Genomic DNA, 17,174 nt, shown 5'->3' on the forward strand with positions numbered 1-17,174 from the left:
AAATGATCGTAATGTAATGTAATGGTCTGAAAATCTGCGATCGCTACTCTTTACTTTAATATTCTGTGAAAAATCTGAGTCTTCTTTCATGCAAAAAGCAAGGTGATAGAAGTAAGTGCTACTTATCATTCAGTAAATTAAGTCATATTAAAAGGATCTTTGTGAAAAGTGAAATGTAACTACAAAAGCCAACATAAAAAAGGACAACTTGATTCAGTTGTTTTAAAAGCAGCTGCTCCTGATATGTGATCAGCATAACTCAGACAAGTGAATGCAGTTCTCTTGAAAAAAACATGAAGACATGCAGCTTCACTGTGATGCGCAAAAAAGGATGGTGAGAATTTAAAATTGCCTTACGACTGCATATTGTATGTATTGTACATATGGTTTTTCTAATCAAATACTGCCCCTTTTTTGTATGACCTAACGTGACAATGTGCTCAACAATGTGAGATTCCATGCTGTTTCCACCTGATTCAAATAAATTGGGTGGTTAGGGAACAATTCCTCTCACACTTTCAGGTATACAGAGTGAGGTAACATCTTTCTTGGTGGTCTCTGCAACAAAACAGAACAAAAAAAGACAATCAATGTCAGTTTGCTGTGCTGAATGGTGAGAAGGCATATCACCAAAAAAAAAGGCAGCCTATTTTTTAAAAGATAAATAGATCAATAAGTACATCAAATAACAAGTGAGATGTTGTGGCAAAAGGTAGGAATGAGGTTGTTGGAGGGAGGGGTGGGGAACAAGTGTTAATCCTGCCAGCGAAATCCTTCTGACATTAAATCATTAGAACAGACGTTGAATTTTTGATTATATCAGTAATGAGCAGATCCGAGGAATAGAAGAACGGGTTGTATCTCCCTGGTGTTTATGTTATTGCCATGAAATCTATCAAATATTGTAGCTGTCTATGTGCCGGCGTGCTTCATCTTGGGGCTGAATGATTAGTTGAATATAACCAAGTGAGTAAGTGGCTCACACGGTAACACAGTCAGTGCAGAACAGTGATGGAGTCAGGGCAGTTGACCAAATTACACATCACATAATCACAAACTCAGCAAAGCTTCGTAGGATTGTCGTGTTTATGGGAGATCCCATTATATTTCTTGAATTACAGTGCATTGTATCTTTTCCAGGTCTAGATTTACGAGCAAATTTACCGTTTATTAAAACAAGGAACGTCACAGTGTTATATGTGTGTGTGAGGTGCTGGAAGAGCGTGCATGAATCAAAATGAAAACATCTGCGTACCTCTTTAACAAGCCATCCATCACATGTATCCAGGCTGAAAAGGGACGTCTGTGGATTCTAATGGCATTTTCCAACAAAATTAAAATCAGCATGTTGCATGACAATAACATTCCCTCTGATGCAGTGAATGCGGAAATTAAGACAACTAATTTCCTTTTAATATAAAACAGTCATAATATAAAGTCAACATAATGCAGGAGCAATGCAATACAAATACTCTCATAAGCTCCTGTTATCATTCTCATCTCATCTTATCATTTGGAATTTTCTTTATGTTATGTTATTATCCTATCAGTTATTGTGTTCCATATTATTAATTAAACTTTATTAAAAATTGTCTATTCGAGCAATTGGGGCTGATTCACTTCTCTCCATGTGCTGTTGTACTTATGCTACCAAAGAACAAAGACATTGTAAAATTTGAGCCTGGAAGTTTGACAAATAGTGACAAAAGAGAGTAGTCCCAGTAAAGGTAGGAGACAGGAAGTGTCATTTGTGAACCTTAGCTACAATTTTCGGTCTCAAATCTGCATTTGCTGTAGTGAGTTTGAGTGTTTGAGTGTGGCCGCCTATATGAATGCCAACATGTTGTTTGTGCATGTGTTTGTCCGCTTGTGTAGGCTTTGCTTCTGTCTCAGCCACTCTGAGTCCTCTGCTGTGATCCAATGCTCTACCCCTCCCATCCCCACCCCCATTAACAAACCCTCTGCCTCTAATGGAGTTCACCGTCACCACTTTCTGCCTGAGCACTCGGTAGCGAAGTGCAGCTAATAACAGTTCCACCGTGTACATGGGTGTGAGCCTAAGTTAATGTATGCCACTTGAACAGTGTTGGCAGATCCGATTGTGTTTCCTGCTGTGGTGTATATGTGCCAGGCCTATCTGTGTGCAGCCTTATAGAAATGAACCGCACGGAGCTGCAACGCCTGTTTTTTAGACTTTGCTTCAGTCACAACATAGCAATGACACCTCTTGAAGTGTGTTCAGTGTCTTGTGTCAGTATTATGAATACTAAAAAAATGTGTCACATCTGTAAGGTTCATCCTTAAGTGTTTGAGATGTTTGACTGAAATGAAAAAGGTGTAAATGGGCATATGGTGCGTTTGCATTCATTTTGAAAGTCAAGTCATATTTCTTTATATATAGGCAGTTATCACACATGTTGTGTCAAAAGGCTTAACAGGCACACTATGGTTTATGACCTGGCCCAAACTTACCAAGAAGACAGAGAACAACTCTCTCAAAAACCTGAAGTGTGATGGAATGAAATAATAGAGGAAAAACATTCCATCCACAATCCAGCAAGAGGATCACTGATCCACATTGATTTAGTCATTGGTGGCTAAAGTTCACAGTCCTTAAAGTCACATAGAACACTAAAGTGCACAGAATTGTTCATCGTTATACTGTTCCTTTTCAATTTTGGAAGCTTTTGGGTCACATTTAACATTCCCCCTCTTCTTTTGCTCTACAGGGGTGGAGGCGATGTTTTCCCAGCAACCACAGGACCTGGTGGTGGTAGCCGGCCAGCCAGTGACGTTACCATGCACCATCCCTGGTTACCCTGGTGTTGTGCTCTGGATCAAAGATGGCCTGGCACTCGGGGTTGGCAGGGACCTCTCTGGTAAGGAAGAGTATTTTTAACCCCAATGCTCAACTTTCTTTCTAATAATTATATCATATAGTGTAGCTGTTATTGATTTTGGTCCAATGGTTGCCACCTGAAAAACTCCATACAAGTGACATGAAGTTATATAAGCAAGCAAATTATATATCTCAGCTTGAGCAAAGTGAAAATTCTCTCTGAATAAAATACGGACTGGAATCATGTATGCTGGCCAGAAAAGCACAAAAATCCAACTGTCTTTTTCGGGTACTTTGGATTGATAAATGGCTTTTTGAAGAACAGCTGATGTCCTTTTATTGCACTGTATAATTGCTTTAACAGTTCATTTGGAGTAAAATTGAGTTATTTAGTGAGCTATTGTTTTACTCATTGAGCCTTTTTCCATATACCTGATCTCTATGAATGAATGACAAATGGAACACATTGCTCCTCTAAATAAACATTTACAAACCTGTAGGTTTGTCACCTGCCCCCGCCCCCCCCCAACAAATCCAATCTGTGTATTTAAAAAACAATATAGGACATCATCCTATTATCTAATTTTAATAACAATGATATATAATAAATTAATAATAATGTTCTTTGCACACAACATTTCTCTTTATTTAAAGAGTGAAGGATGTGTAATTGCAATTCAAGGCATTATGATACGATGACCCACTAGGGTCATTTCTAAAACACAAAAGTCTCTTATGATCAGGAACAATTAAGTATGCATTCCACCAGAGATTTGGGCTCTTCTAGCCTTTGACCTTAGCAAATGCTCTTAGAGGCCTTCACTCTCACCGATTTGGTCTGTAATTAAACCTCAGTGGCTGACAGAGCCCCAGTAAAGCCATCCTATTCCCTCTGCAGGTCCTTATCAGGCCCAGGGGATGCTGAGAGGTTGCAGTAAACAACGGTCCAGCACTCTTAGTCTCCTTTGAAGGGAGAGGAAGTACAGAGTGAAAGTACTTAACGATTGCTGGATATAAAATGTCTAAGAGAGAGAGAGACTGAGAGAGTGAGAGTGCACAGTTTTATGTAGCGTCAGAATGGAGCAGAAGTGTAGAGCTCACTTCACTTTTTTCTCTTTTTTTATTGATTTAACAAGACAGCACCATCGAGATTAAATCTAATTTCATCAATGGACAAGGACAGGAGAATGAAGAGGGGAGGGGAAAAAGAGAAGGTCAGAACATTCAGGGAGAACACGAGCAATTGTTAAAGTCAAGAGGCAGTAATCATAACCTTAACCCACGCACAAAGCCATTCCTTCTTCCTCGTCTCGATCAACAAATGCTGTAGGCTGAGATGAACAATAATGTGTACTCGCACACCGCCCACCAATGCCATCAATTTTGTTTAACTAGAGCAAAGCGCCCAAAGGCCGCTTCCCTCATCACCTTCAATGAAAACTTCCACGCTGCTGGCTCTCTTAACCCTGGAGAAGGCTGAGTATCGCTGGCTGTGAGCGAACACAGGCTGAGGAAGATGCCAACTCCCTCATTCTCCTGACACCTTTGTTAATGGTTACTGTGAAAGCATTAGAATTGATTATAATTGATAATTCAAATAACTTCCAATTTTATGTAAATGAAATGAAAAGCACCCTATGCAAATGTCGGACCCCTGAACTTATGTTTTTGGCAAGTTGTGATCGTATGAATAGCACTTGTTGCGACACCTTCCCCCTTATATTCCACCCTCTTCACCTCAGGCCTCCTTTGAAATGAGTGATTTGGCATTTCTGCAAAATGGTATACAAAATGTATACAATTGCAAGTGGTTTCCTTTTGGAGATGTTTGGCAGTCACTCAACAGGGCTGTATGCCTTGGAGTGGTCCACTACAGCAGTACAGCCCTCTTCCTGTTCCATTTTTGGCTCCAAAGCTTTCACTAAAACCTTGAAGATGGTTTCTGTCCTCCCTCAGCTGTTTGATCTCTGCCTTGTACCTCTATCTGCAGATGGGCAGATATTTGTTGACCAGCAATAAGCAATCTCTGCAGCCGTCTGGGAAGCACCCAATATTACACAGCCGACAGAAAAGATTCCGTTTCCAAACTCGGCTCGGATCACAGCCCCATTTTGCAAGCACGGTGTAGGAAAGAATCACTGAAAAACACACCCACGCCCACAATAATCACCATGAAACTTTGATAACACTGAATAAAACCTTACAATTTAACAGAGCAAATGTATCCCTCAGTTCTTCCTCCTGTACGGCCACGCTTTGTAATTTTGCGGGTGAAGCCATGATTAACGTTTTTACAAATGAAAACCAGCAGAATCTCAAAAAATATAGTCATGCCATTGATGATGTGGAATTGGTATGCTAGTTATCATTCCCTATGTCATTATGGGGGGTGCTCGGGTGGTTCCATTCTTGTCTCCCACGACCATAATTTGGAAATGCACATAAGAATTATAGTAAAGCTATGTAAATAAAATGAAACGCACCCGAAGCAAATGCTGGACCCCTGAACTCATGCTTTTGGCAAGTTTGGAGGCAATTGTAGTAATGGTGCTATTTGCAACTCAACACACAAGAACACACAACCAACACACACACACACAAACAAACACTCTCTTTCCAGTGAGTACTAATAACATAAGATAAGATTTAAGCCATTTCAAGAATAACACTGGGGTTTTATTTGAGCAGGAGTCATTGCCTGCCTTGTGTCTTGAGACGATAGGCAGGAAACAACAGCATGATATGGACAGTGTTTTCAATTGAGACAGATGACACTTTTTGAAATAAAGTGCTCTGCAGCTGTCCTTTTTATCACTACTGCCTACTTTCAAAAAAGCAGCAATGCCTTTGGCAGTAAAGACTGATGTGCACCCACCGCAAGATGCACACAATGAAATCAAAGTGGCAGCTGTATACATGAAAAGTGCGCGGCATCGAATGTTGCACAGAGATTTCGATAATATAGGTCTGCTCCGGCTATTCATAGAAAAGAGCTGCGTCGGCAATAGCGGGCTCCGCCTGGAACCTGTTTCCATTCAGAGCAGTGGTGATTAAACCGAGAGAACTCTTTCACTCGTTCAGTGCGAGAAATCAAAGCACAAAAGCCAATGATTCCAATCTGTCTCTCAATTTCTTATTCATTCCATTTTGTGTCACATTTTTTCCCCTGTCTAATTAAAGAAAAGCACTGTAGCCGTAGAGCAGCTTTGAACATTCCGATCAATGTCATGAATATACTTGACAGGGAATAAATGTTGTATGCATGATTATGATGGCAACCATAGATTAGGCACCTATAAGTGAATTCTCTTTGAGCGCACACGGTATGTGATGGAAAAAGTATATCCATGTATGTATAATGTAGGATCCCCAGTGATTGAGCTCCTGAGAAATGTAGTTGACAGCACATCACATGACAGACTGACAAACTGAACACTGGTCGCCAGTGGTTTCCAGCTGCGCCTCGCCTAATTCTCACCCTTGATGGTTACATTGTGTAAAGCGTGTTTAGGTGAATACTATAAATCACTTGGCCACGCCTTCAGTGTCTGCACATTTACACACTGACATACACATTCACCTACACAAACACACACATAAACACAATCCATTGATCCAGCCTCAAGACAAATCCATTCCCCCCTGATGGATTCATTACTCCTTAATGGGCCTATTTTACATTGTTTGCTTTGGGTAACACATTGTGTCTTAAAAATTCACAGAGATCTAAGATCAATGACTCTTTATAGGCATACGTCACACGGCAAGAGGAGATCCGTCTTCATGTGCAACAGTACAATTGTAACCGCATTGCCAAAGGAATGCTTGATTGAGGTGGTTGTAAGGTGTTGTGCTCTTTGACAATCAGCAAGATTGGAAAATTGTAGTATTTAGTAATTTACTGCAAATGCAATTCAGTTTTTCCTGTGAGATCAAACTGAGAGAGAGAGAAACAACTGGAACAGAGCCATATCCTATCACAGCAAAATTATGCAGAATTTGCCCACGGTGGGTATGAGGTAATTGGCCAGATAAAATGTTTGTCTAACAGCAATTTGCATAACTTCTATCATTCTACAGATTCCAAAAATAAAAAAACTGAAACTGATAAAGTAAGTTCTAGTATTTTTATGAAAGTGCTTGGGGGAAATATCATGTGGATGAAAGGCAGCTCAAGGTCACATCGTTCAAAACGTGCCATGATCATTACCCTTGTGATCCTCAATGGCATCATTGCATCGAATCTCATCAATGAACATAAAATTGAAGCGAAATGGTTCTCTGGATGACCTTGTGCGCATAATGGCCCATCCTCTATTTTAGGAATTATTGTGAGCGCGAAGAGGCAGAAAGCTCCTTCTCAGTCAATGGTTATTAATCTCTTTAAAAGGGGGCTTTTAGTTGTGATCACGTATCTGCATTACTGCAAGCTCTAAATCAGAAATGTCACCTTTCCCCACGAAATCCACCACTGTAGGTTACATCTTAGCTCACCTTTTTGTCCACTTTAGACATATTTTACATTTCTCTTTTTACATTCTACAAAGCTTTACTGTTTATGTGTTGCCGTTCTCCTTGTCCTTTGTCCTCCCACTGCATAGTCCCTCAAGATTAAAGCAGGTACGTAGGAGGATGAAATGCAGAGAGTGGCTTAATCGGCCGTAACTCGCACAAAATGAGGCCTACTTCCTGCTTTATTAAAGGCAACTGAAATCAGTACAGGAACCCTCAGTAATTGGAGTTTTAACATCAGAAAAGCTTGCATAGAATAAAAAAAATCCAAGGTCTTCAAAGTCGTCATGGTGTTACTCAGGCTGTTGATTTTCCTTTGTGTGTTCAAATACAAAACCAGGCAGTGAACAACAGAAGTCACGACTTTCTGAAAGTGAATGTGAGTTGTTGAGCAATCAATATTTTTTCCCCCAATGTTTGCTGTCAATGATGCAACACACAGACCATCCTTTTTAGATGGTAAGTGAGAAAAATTAAGCGTTCTTTGCAGAAAGACTGATTGTCCTACTTCAAAACGCTCCAATCCTGCCCACACGCTCCTTCATTGATCAATTACTGGAGGACCTTGGGTGTAAAAAGCCATTTTCCTGCTCAAAATTACCAACACTTTTTGGAGTGCAGTGTTTATGAACAGTCTTCTCCTTTCATTCCACACATCCCCTGTAATTAGAGAGACAAAGTGAGAGAAAGGGGAAGGGATCCTCAGAGGCAAGCAATTCCAAAAGCGTGAGAATCATCCCATAAAGCTTCCCAGTCAAACACATCCTTCTTATGCTTATTTTCCCCAATGGAGGGCTGCACTCTGCAACACACTCTCAATGCATATTTCGATAATAGTTAAGGGGATATCTTTAAAACCTTCTCACTTGACTTGTGTAAAACGCCCGGGTCTCATGGATATTGCTCTGCTTTCTGGCATTATTAAACTATAAATCATTTCACCGAGCAGTGCTAAAACAACTACAACTCAACGTGCAGCTCCTCCTGTTTACAGTTGCACTAAAGCATCATTCTTTTGAAGGCGACAACCTCCACAGTCGCACACCGACATTGCCAAGAGTACAAATATGTGTTTTACATTTCACAGTTGTATCAAAATTCACAGAGGAATTTTCACTGAATACTTTTGAGCTGTTAGCCACTTGAACAATCAGATTATTCTCACTGATGTTGATCCTGGCTGATATTTAATACAACACATTTAAATGTCTAATTTGGTACTGAATCACTGCTGTCTTTTGTTGTTTTAAATGTGCTTTCTGATTCTGAAAGGCGATTACGATGAACAAATGTGTTTGTGCCGCAGGCTATCCTCGTTACACAGTGATTGGCGACCACAGTTCAGGGGAGCATCACTTGCGAATTCAGCGTGTCGAGCTGATGGATGACGCTGTGTTTGAGTGCCAAGCTGTCCAGGCCGCCATGAGGTCTCGCCCTGCTCGTCTCACTGTGCTGGGTGAGTATGGAATATACACACACACACACACACACACACACATATAATTTCGCTAGCCACCTCCATGAGTTCTGAGGACCAAGGCAGCTTCTTAGACAATTCTCTCTCTCTCTCTCTCTCTCTCTCTCTCTCTTACGCTGGAATTGCACATTATGAAGAGCTCATATCATATTAGAACTCGAATCCTGAAAATGTATGTACTTATTACATTGATAACCATGTGGGATATCACCAAAAATGTTTTTGTTCAGATTGTCACACTCAAAACCAATCTCTGATTAGCTTACTTAGCTAGCGCTCATTCTAAGCCCATATAAGAACACATTCTCCCTCCGTTCTTTCTTTGGAAACTGTGACATAAACAGTCTGCATGGAGATCAGTACAAGAAAGCAAACAGCCATCTTCTTTTTGACGCAACACCATGAGTTTGAGTGTTTCAATGGGATTTGTTGGTGTCTAGCCTAGTTGCTAAGCTATGGGATGGTAAATGGGCCTTGATTTGGATCCAGGAGGACAAAGACACATTTGTTGCATTCCTTCTCCTTCCTCTCTCCTTGTACACACTTCTCACTCCTTCACCTAAACACTGGATGAAAAATCAGGAGTGCTGTTAAAAAGTAAAAGCAGTTCACATGCGGTAACGTATAGAATAATATCAAATATACTCAAAACAAAAGACTGAGCTGACATTGTGTGGAAACTGCCAGATAGCAATTACATCAATGTTCCCCATGTGGCTGCTGTCTATATCAGTAAACCTTTACAGACCCTTACATTTCCACTTTAATTTCCTTCCTCTGCATGCAACCCCCATTTTCATTATTAAGCCTGAGAGGTTACTGATTCTTAATTAAACTTTATTGGGTTATCATTCAGCGTTGCCAGTTCTGTCTTACAGGGTAACGCCACTAAGATCCACAAGTCCAATCTTTCCTTCCTACTGCTGCTTCCCTGTTTTTGACTTTTCTTTGCTCGCAACCTCTCACACTGTAAGACGGGCAATCACCGGAAAGATAGCCAGAGTCGATGACGAAGCACAAGAGAACGAGTAAAAGGGGAACAAGGAGAAAATGAGTTGGGAGAAAAGAGTGTCTGCCACACAGTATCCTCGCCACGAGCGACTGATCCGCCATATTGATCCGGCCTAATGAAAAGTGAAACTAACGATTTGTAGTGGGAGAAGGCAGCAGGAGAAACGGAGAGAGGGGAAGACAAATTGCGCCGTGTTTCTCTGACTGCCAAGCCCCCTACAAATGGATATGAGTGAATAATCATGGATACGTCTACACGGAGATAAAAACATCTCTTGTGAATACACTTTCTATGTTCTGCTCTGCTACTACCCCCTCTGTCTCCCCTTATTCAACTCTTTCATAGTTTATACAATCAGAATCAGTACCTCTTCACCATGTTGTCAATTGACGACATCATCAAGGACGCAAAAGTTTGGAGAATGACTGATTTTGAATTGATGTGCTTGGTTTAAGCTAAGTGTCTGAGTAGCATTCAGATACAACAGTGACTTTAGAGTCCCTTGTATCCGTGGTTTTCACCTGTGAAGTTTCAGGACTTTAAGTGCCTTAGAAGTGCCTTCTAGTGTTGATCCAAAAAGAATATTAAAGCAGTGATAAGATAATAATTACATTTGAACTTTATAACACCACAAAAAACACACCAAAAATCTGGGGGATTTCTTGCCTCATGTTGCAACAACTGTCACCTCGATCTGTGGCTCCTCATTAGGACGTTACTCTCCAGATGCTCCAAAATGTTTGTCACGAACATGAAGGTGTCTGCCTTTTTCTGTGTTCGTGCTCTGCATAGGAGATATCAGCAGAGTTCACTGAGCTTTTCATCCCTCTGAGTGCATTTCTAGTTCCAAGTTTTTTCCGAAACACTACTTGACAACAGCTACAACAACTATTTGGCAGGGTCCTGACAGCACCAATAGGGTTTGCTGCAATACCTACAGTGTCCCAGCTTCCTGCCATTGTGCATGTGTGTGTGTGTACTGTAAGATATGAAATAAAAACTAACAGCCTTATGCCGATTACTGAAGGTAATTAAAGAAACTGATTATTTCCTTTATTACCTTTTTGTCTGATTAAGGATGAGAGACTATCGTTCCTCCCTATGAGCTCGCTAGTGGGTAGAGGTTTACGCTGACACATACACAAGGTAATGGAGGAAATATATGCAAGGCCTGTGTCACTGCAAACTCTGAGCTGTCAATTACTTGCCAGCGGTGACAGAGTGTGTCTATTGACTTAGAAGACAGCTACAGTCCCACATACCTATGCACACACGCAAACATGCTCACATCGACACCTACACCCACCAATGCACACACTCATGCACAAAACACACACACACGCACGCACAGCTTCCCTTCCCCTTGCTGACAGCAGAATAAATCTAAAACTTTCCCCTCCATCTTTCATAACTCAATATCAGCCCCAAAAGCCTCTGTGTGCCACATCACAGGGAACTTCTCTCCTCTTTACTTTGATAAGCTCTGAAAAATATAAGACAAATATTTACGAACACATAGAAAATAGACTTGTGCTGCTGCTGTAGGAAAAGGAAAATGTCTGATTCACGTGTATTCTCCTGCTCAGCTGCTGCAAAATCAGAGAAAAAATCCCCTTATCAAAAACAAATAAATAAAATGGGCCTTGAACGCGCCCTCGCCCTCACATGCCAACAGAGAATCACAGTCTTGTGAATTAGTCATGAAGGTAGAGAATGGAGAGTTCCAAGTCCAAAAAAAGACTCCTGGGGCTAATTATATCCCCCCGCAGCAAGTTGGCACTGCTCCAGACCTTTGCTCTCATCTTTTTTATCTTCGCCTGGGACTGCCCGAACAAAGACAGGGAGATCGCCATTGCTTGATTAAGGTTTTTAGCCCAAAACTACCTCAAAAAAGGCTGTTTCATATTTTTTGCAAAGGAAAACGTACAGACAGATTCATCATGCTGCGGTAAACATGGTGGCATTTGGTGAATCATTGCTGACATTTGAATGCAGTGACGTCTTCAGCACTTAATGTCATTCATTTCATTCTGCCTCCGTGACACTGCATCATCAGCTCACACACATAACTTTAATTTAAACATGAAACAATATTAAAGGGATGTCCAATCCTGTATAAAATACATCGAATGAAGATATATCAGTATATAGTAATTTGTGTAGAATAGAAGTACCCCTAAGACTATCTCAACACAAAGAGTTGCAAAGAAGAGTCTTCGCTCTTGTCAAATCATTTACATTACATCTGCTGTGAATGTATTTTCTCTTTTCAAAGCAAAAATGTCCCTGACAGTCTCTTAACCTTTATTTGTCTCTCGGTCATGACGCGCAGAACTTTCACATTATCCCTTCACAATTGCGCCTCAAAGGATGTGACTAAATGTTCAGTTATAGGAGAAAAAAAATCAGAACTTTTGCTGCTTGACATTTCTAACTCATTTCCCATTTCAGGGTTACAATATTTATCTCTTTGTACATTTGTATTCATTTTTGTTTAGGTCAAGCAAATAGTAACACATTTACATTCAACTGCCTGTGTATCTGGTTACGCACACCCAGCAGGTACAATATAATATAATATAACAACTTTGGAGCCATTTGGGGTCATTGATAAATCATTTGGGGTCATTTCTGGGTACAAAGAGTTGCTGTAAAGAGTAGTCTTTGGGTGAATGAGTCCATTCAGGACTGAAATGATAAGGAGAAGTGGTGCATTAAGCAATTGTGACCAATTTAACAACAAAAAGTTGGTCAAAGTATACAATTTGTGTCACGACCAATTAGCTGGGTTCATGCCTGATTCATTTGCAACACACCTGAGCGCACTTTTCAGGAAACTGTTGTCACTCAGCGTGCACTATGATGCTAATTTTTCAACATAGACCCCTAGAAATAAGAACATTGAAGGATACTGTATGTCTCTCTTACAAGTGAGATCACAGGTTGGAATCTGGAATCTACTAATCTACTAATTCTCACACCTTAAAAGTTTGTTGAAATACCCAAAGTGTACCATGGCAGTGTCGTACTTTAGCTGTGTACCTATATATACTATATCTGTAACTGCTTTCAGAGGACTGTGTGGTGCTTTGTTTGCCTTACGTTTCCCACTCAGCCCTCATAAAATCAACTAGTACAGCCGTGACTGAGGGTGAACCGTCATATGTCATCCACGGGATCCTTCAAAATGACAGGCATTCACGAGCACGCCGTCATGCTGGTTTTGTCATGTCATTTGAATGAGCCACTCTGTGCGAGTTGTTTGTTTTTCTCCCTTTCCCGGCATTGTGAATGTTTGAGACCCAGCGTTTCAGCGACAATGCTCATCCAGACAAAAGCCAAGGGTATCTTTTGTTAGCGCCATTTCACCGGTGCCAATGCTGAATCAGTCGGTTGTTTTGATAAATTTGAAATAAATTATTTCTCAAGGATCACAGTGTCATCCTTTAAGGAACATTAGGGAGTCAGGTTGGTGAAAGGTGAGAAATAAAATAAAATGAAGGAAATAACAAAACCTGTTCCACTCAGTCCATGAATTTGTTGGTTGGCTGTGGCACTAGTGAAGTTATCTGAGCTACTCTGCACTAATTCTGCCTGTGGTGTTGTTTACTGCAAGCGGGAGACTCATGACAAATCATGTTTCTGTATTAATCCCAGGGGCAGTGTTTGCACCTGTTGGCTTGTCTGTATCACCGTGGCATTCATGGCTGTGGAAGTAAACAAACTAATGCAGAGATTCCATTATCCTCTTGGTTTCCGAAGTTGACTGTTAACTTGCTGTGCTATTACTGAGAAATATTTTATGTTTGTGGAGTTTCAGTGTAACGTCGTTGGAGCTGTTGGTGTGACTGCTCAATAGGGCTTTTCACATTACCATCCAATTTAGAGGAACACTGCGGCTCTACCTCTGCTCCCTGCTTGGGTATAAGTCAAACACTATCCGTGTTATGATTTATTTTATGGCCATATGAAGTATATCTACACATGTAAGTTTTTGTGTACCTGCGCACACAATGTTCACTGTCGCCTATTTATTCATCCTGATTGTAGACTAATAGAATCAATCATATACTAGCTCTCTCTGTGGTGTCGTGTGGGTGCAAACCATTTTTAACAGTCCATTTGCCAGTTAACAAAGAGAAAAAAAAGCTGCCTTTTGTCCAGAACTGTGTAAATAAACAATTTGTCTCCTACAAAAGTCAATTTAGGTCCAGCCAAGCATCTCAGCTGAAGTAGTGAGAGATAAGGTGTCCTGATCGGCAGGCTTTTTAAGAGAAAATGCGAGCGGTACATTTATATTACATTGCCTTTCCCAGTATTTCATCTGAAAAGTGAGATGGAACGATAACTACATCTATGATATCGGAGATGCAGAGACAGGTGCATGATTATGGCAGACAGACTGCATGTAGGATGTTTTTTTCTCTCTCGGCGTTTCACCAGAAGGAGGAGAAATGACACGGCTACATCTGTGCTTTTGCAAAACAACAGCACCGGCTGTGTACAGGTGCTAAGTTGATTTTAATTCACACTACATAGCAAAAAAAGTTTGCTTCTGCTCTCTGGAATTGTTCTCCTCAAACTAATTGGCAATAAGATAAATACAAAACCATAAGGTGTGCTAACTGGAAATATCTGGAAATAGGAATGTTCTTTTACTTATGAAACTTGGCTCCGGATGCCCTCGCCTCCTACCCTAGCTCTCCCTCTCTCTCTCTCTCTCTCTCACACACACACACAGACACACACTTATGCATAGTAATATAACACAGCCGGGTGGCAGTACTCTCCCAATCTGTGGAGAGCAGCTTCTGGGACTGCACATGGCTGCACTATGACGGAGCAGACTCTGCATGGCTCTGACAGTTCTGGCATCTCACCACTCCTCATCTTATCTCCCCTCACACACACACACACATATACACACACTATCCCACACCATCCAACTGGTCCGGCATAACACCAATATTCTCACAGGATTACTAATGGATTGATTTTCTGTATACATGCATATTAACAATGTTTATGCTTGTGGTACTGCTATGGGCCTTGCATAAAAATTGCCTCCAAATCGTGTAAATAGTGTACACCACCATTCCAATCTACTCTCCTGTAGACATGAAGAATTCTCTCCTTGCATCCCACTCTCACTTCAAAAATCGCCCAATGTCATTATCTGCTGATTCTCGCCTGTAAATACTGCCCCAATTCTTCCCTTTCTCCAAAACAGTGGCACACCGCATGCTGTGTGCGCTTCTTCTTGGCAGAGCAATAAATGAATTCTTCAACTTCTTCACACACACAATCTTCAACTGCTCTTCTGTTTGTGTTTGTGATAGCCGTCATCATAGGTGATCGTTGAGGAGCCAGGGAAGAGACATGTTTACATTCATTCGCTGTTTCTTACCGTGTGTGTGTGTGTGTGTGTGTGTGTGTGTGTGTGTGTGTGTGAGCGAAAGCATGGTGGAGAATCATCTGACTTTCAAACAGTTGTACATTGACAGCACATGAAGAGGGCCGTTGATTTGGGCCAGCGAGCCATCCATGTCTCTTGCATCCACCTGCACCGGGTATTCCTCTACTCTCCTACTTGTCTACTCTTTTTCTTGATCTATCTATCACAAACTCTTCAAACTGTCGCAACGAGGTGACAGGCGGCCCGTGCAAGCGCTCCTCTGAAATAGACAGGCGAGTCAGGAAGCTCATTGTGGTTCAGGGCATGTCTGCTGAAAGCGCGGCACTACAGCAGCTATACGGCACCGTCCTCCGCTCCCCTCATTCATCCTGCTCCTTAAGAGGAGAGCTCCCTCATTTATTTGCCTCCAAATTACTTTTCTCCCTCGTTCACAGGGAGGATTTTATTGCTTGCTTTCGGGAAAAAAATCTCATCATATGTTTTGGCTATAAAGCTGTGGGAGGCAGAAGTACGCATGTGCTTGACTTACGCTATACCGCTTATACCACAGCGGAGTACAAGCTGAAGTTCTGCCTTCAGAGTTGTTCTGCATGAATTCTTCTTGCAAGAAGGGTTTCCACCAGAGAGTTACTGCTGCATCAACATGTTGTACATTTCAGGCCCACAGAGATGCAGATCAATGGAGATGTCAATTTCAATTAAGTTATTCATTCTTTAAGGTTAGTTGAAGGCTTACACAAGAGTGCTACACCAGAGTAACTTCTCCGATTTCTTTTTCGATTCTGAAACTCTTTGGATAAATTTAAAAAGGCTCTGGAACAGAACCTAAAATTATTAATTTAATGCTTAATGCCGTAATCCGCAAAGTAACTAAAAACTATGCTATTAGTAAGTAAATAAATAGAGTTATGTTATCAGGGAAAGTGAAATGGAGTGGGGAAGGTAAATGATAATTCTCAAATGAAGTCTGGGTACCTGAACATTGTCTTTCAGTAAATGTCCTACTTACTTTCAACTTCCACATAAAACCGGTTTGAAGTTGAGCAAAAACAGTTGTAGTCAGACAAGATGATTTCTCAGTCGGTTGCCAAGCATACCATCAGCTTCCCCTCAGAAAAGTAAGACTTAATGTTTTGTGTTTGGGAAATTTTATGCCAGCTATTTGGAGAATTGATATGTATCATGGGACAAAAGGCAGCTTTATGACCCCCAAGTTTATATAGGCCCCTCTTGGTGGTGACAGACTTACTGCCCAGCGCTGCTGAGTTAATTACACATCAATATGCCTTGGTTTCATTTATGGATATCTTTGATTATGCAGTAAAACTAAATGATCTCACTGAAATCCAGGCTTTCTGACATCACTGTTTTTCTCTGATTGAACCATCCGAGGTGGGCTTTTTACGGAAATAAATAAAATGAAGCACTGGTCTTATCTCATACTCGATGAGGTGATGCGCGTCCATAAAATTCTAACACTAAAAAGGAACCGTCTCAGGAACTGGGACAAGCTAATGAAAGTCATGACCGACATGTAGCGTTCTTGCTGAAATTGAAAAAAATGAAATAATTGCTTGAAATTGAAACGTGCAAAATCAGATGCTGTTATACTCTGAATATCAAGCAGTTATAGGCCACAGTAACCACAACAAATATGCTCAATCACTTAGATATTACTGGACGTAAGCATTTGTCTGCACAAGTATCAATGGACTGCTGATGCATGCAGTATATATAGTTAATATACGACTGAGTGTGAAAGTGTTAAAAGCATTACATTATTATCCTCGTGTAAAAAGAAGTGGGTTTGCAGTGAGTCAGCCCTGTAATTAAAAGAGGAGCGATCAATCTGTACCACTGACCATACTACTTATTCCAAATCCATTGAATAGCTGCAGTAAAGAGCTAATTTAGGACC

At 40.9% G+C, this 17,174-nt stretch overlaps 1 protein-coding gene across 1 annotated transcript in view; it reads left to right on the forward strand.

Moving 5' to 3' along the window:
* Nucleotides 1-17,174, forward strand: part of kirrel3b (kirre like nephrin family adhesion molecule 3b) — a 150,657-nt gene that overhangs the window by 87,873 nt on the left and 45,610 nt on the right. Inside the window, exons 2-3 of the mRNA XM_076143268.1 lie at nucleotides 2,730-2,879; nucleotides 8,658-8,807. Coding sequence (XP_075999383.1) covers nucleotides 2,730-2,879; nucleotides 8,658-8,807 — 300 coding nt within the window. The remainder of the gene's footprint in view (nucleotides 1-2,729; nucleotides 2,880-8,657; nucleotides 8,808-17,174) is intronic.

The sequence above is a fragment of the Genypterus blacodes genome, unplaced genomic scaffold (genome assembly GCF_046128005.1).
Source record: "Genypterus blacodes isolate CSIRO-AG114 ecotype Tasmania unplaced genomic scaffold, CSIRO-AGI_Gbla_v1 ptg000003l_1, whole genome shotgun sequence".
NCBI classification, from domain to species: Eukaryota; Metazoa; Chordata; class Actinopteri; order Ophidiiformes; family Ophidiidae; genus Genypterus; species Genypterus blacodes.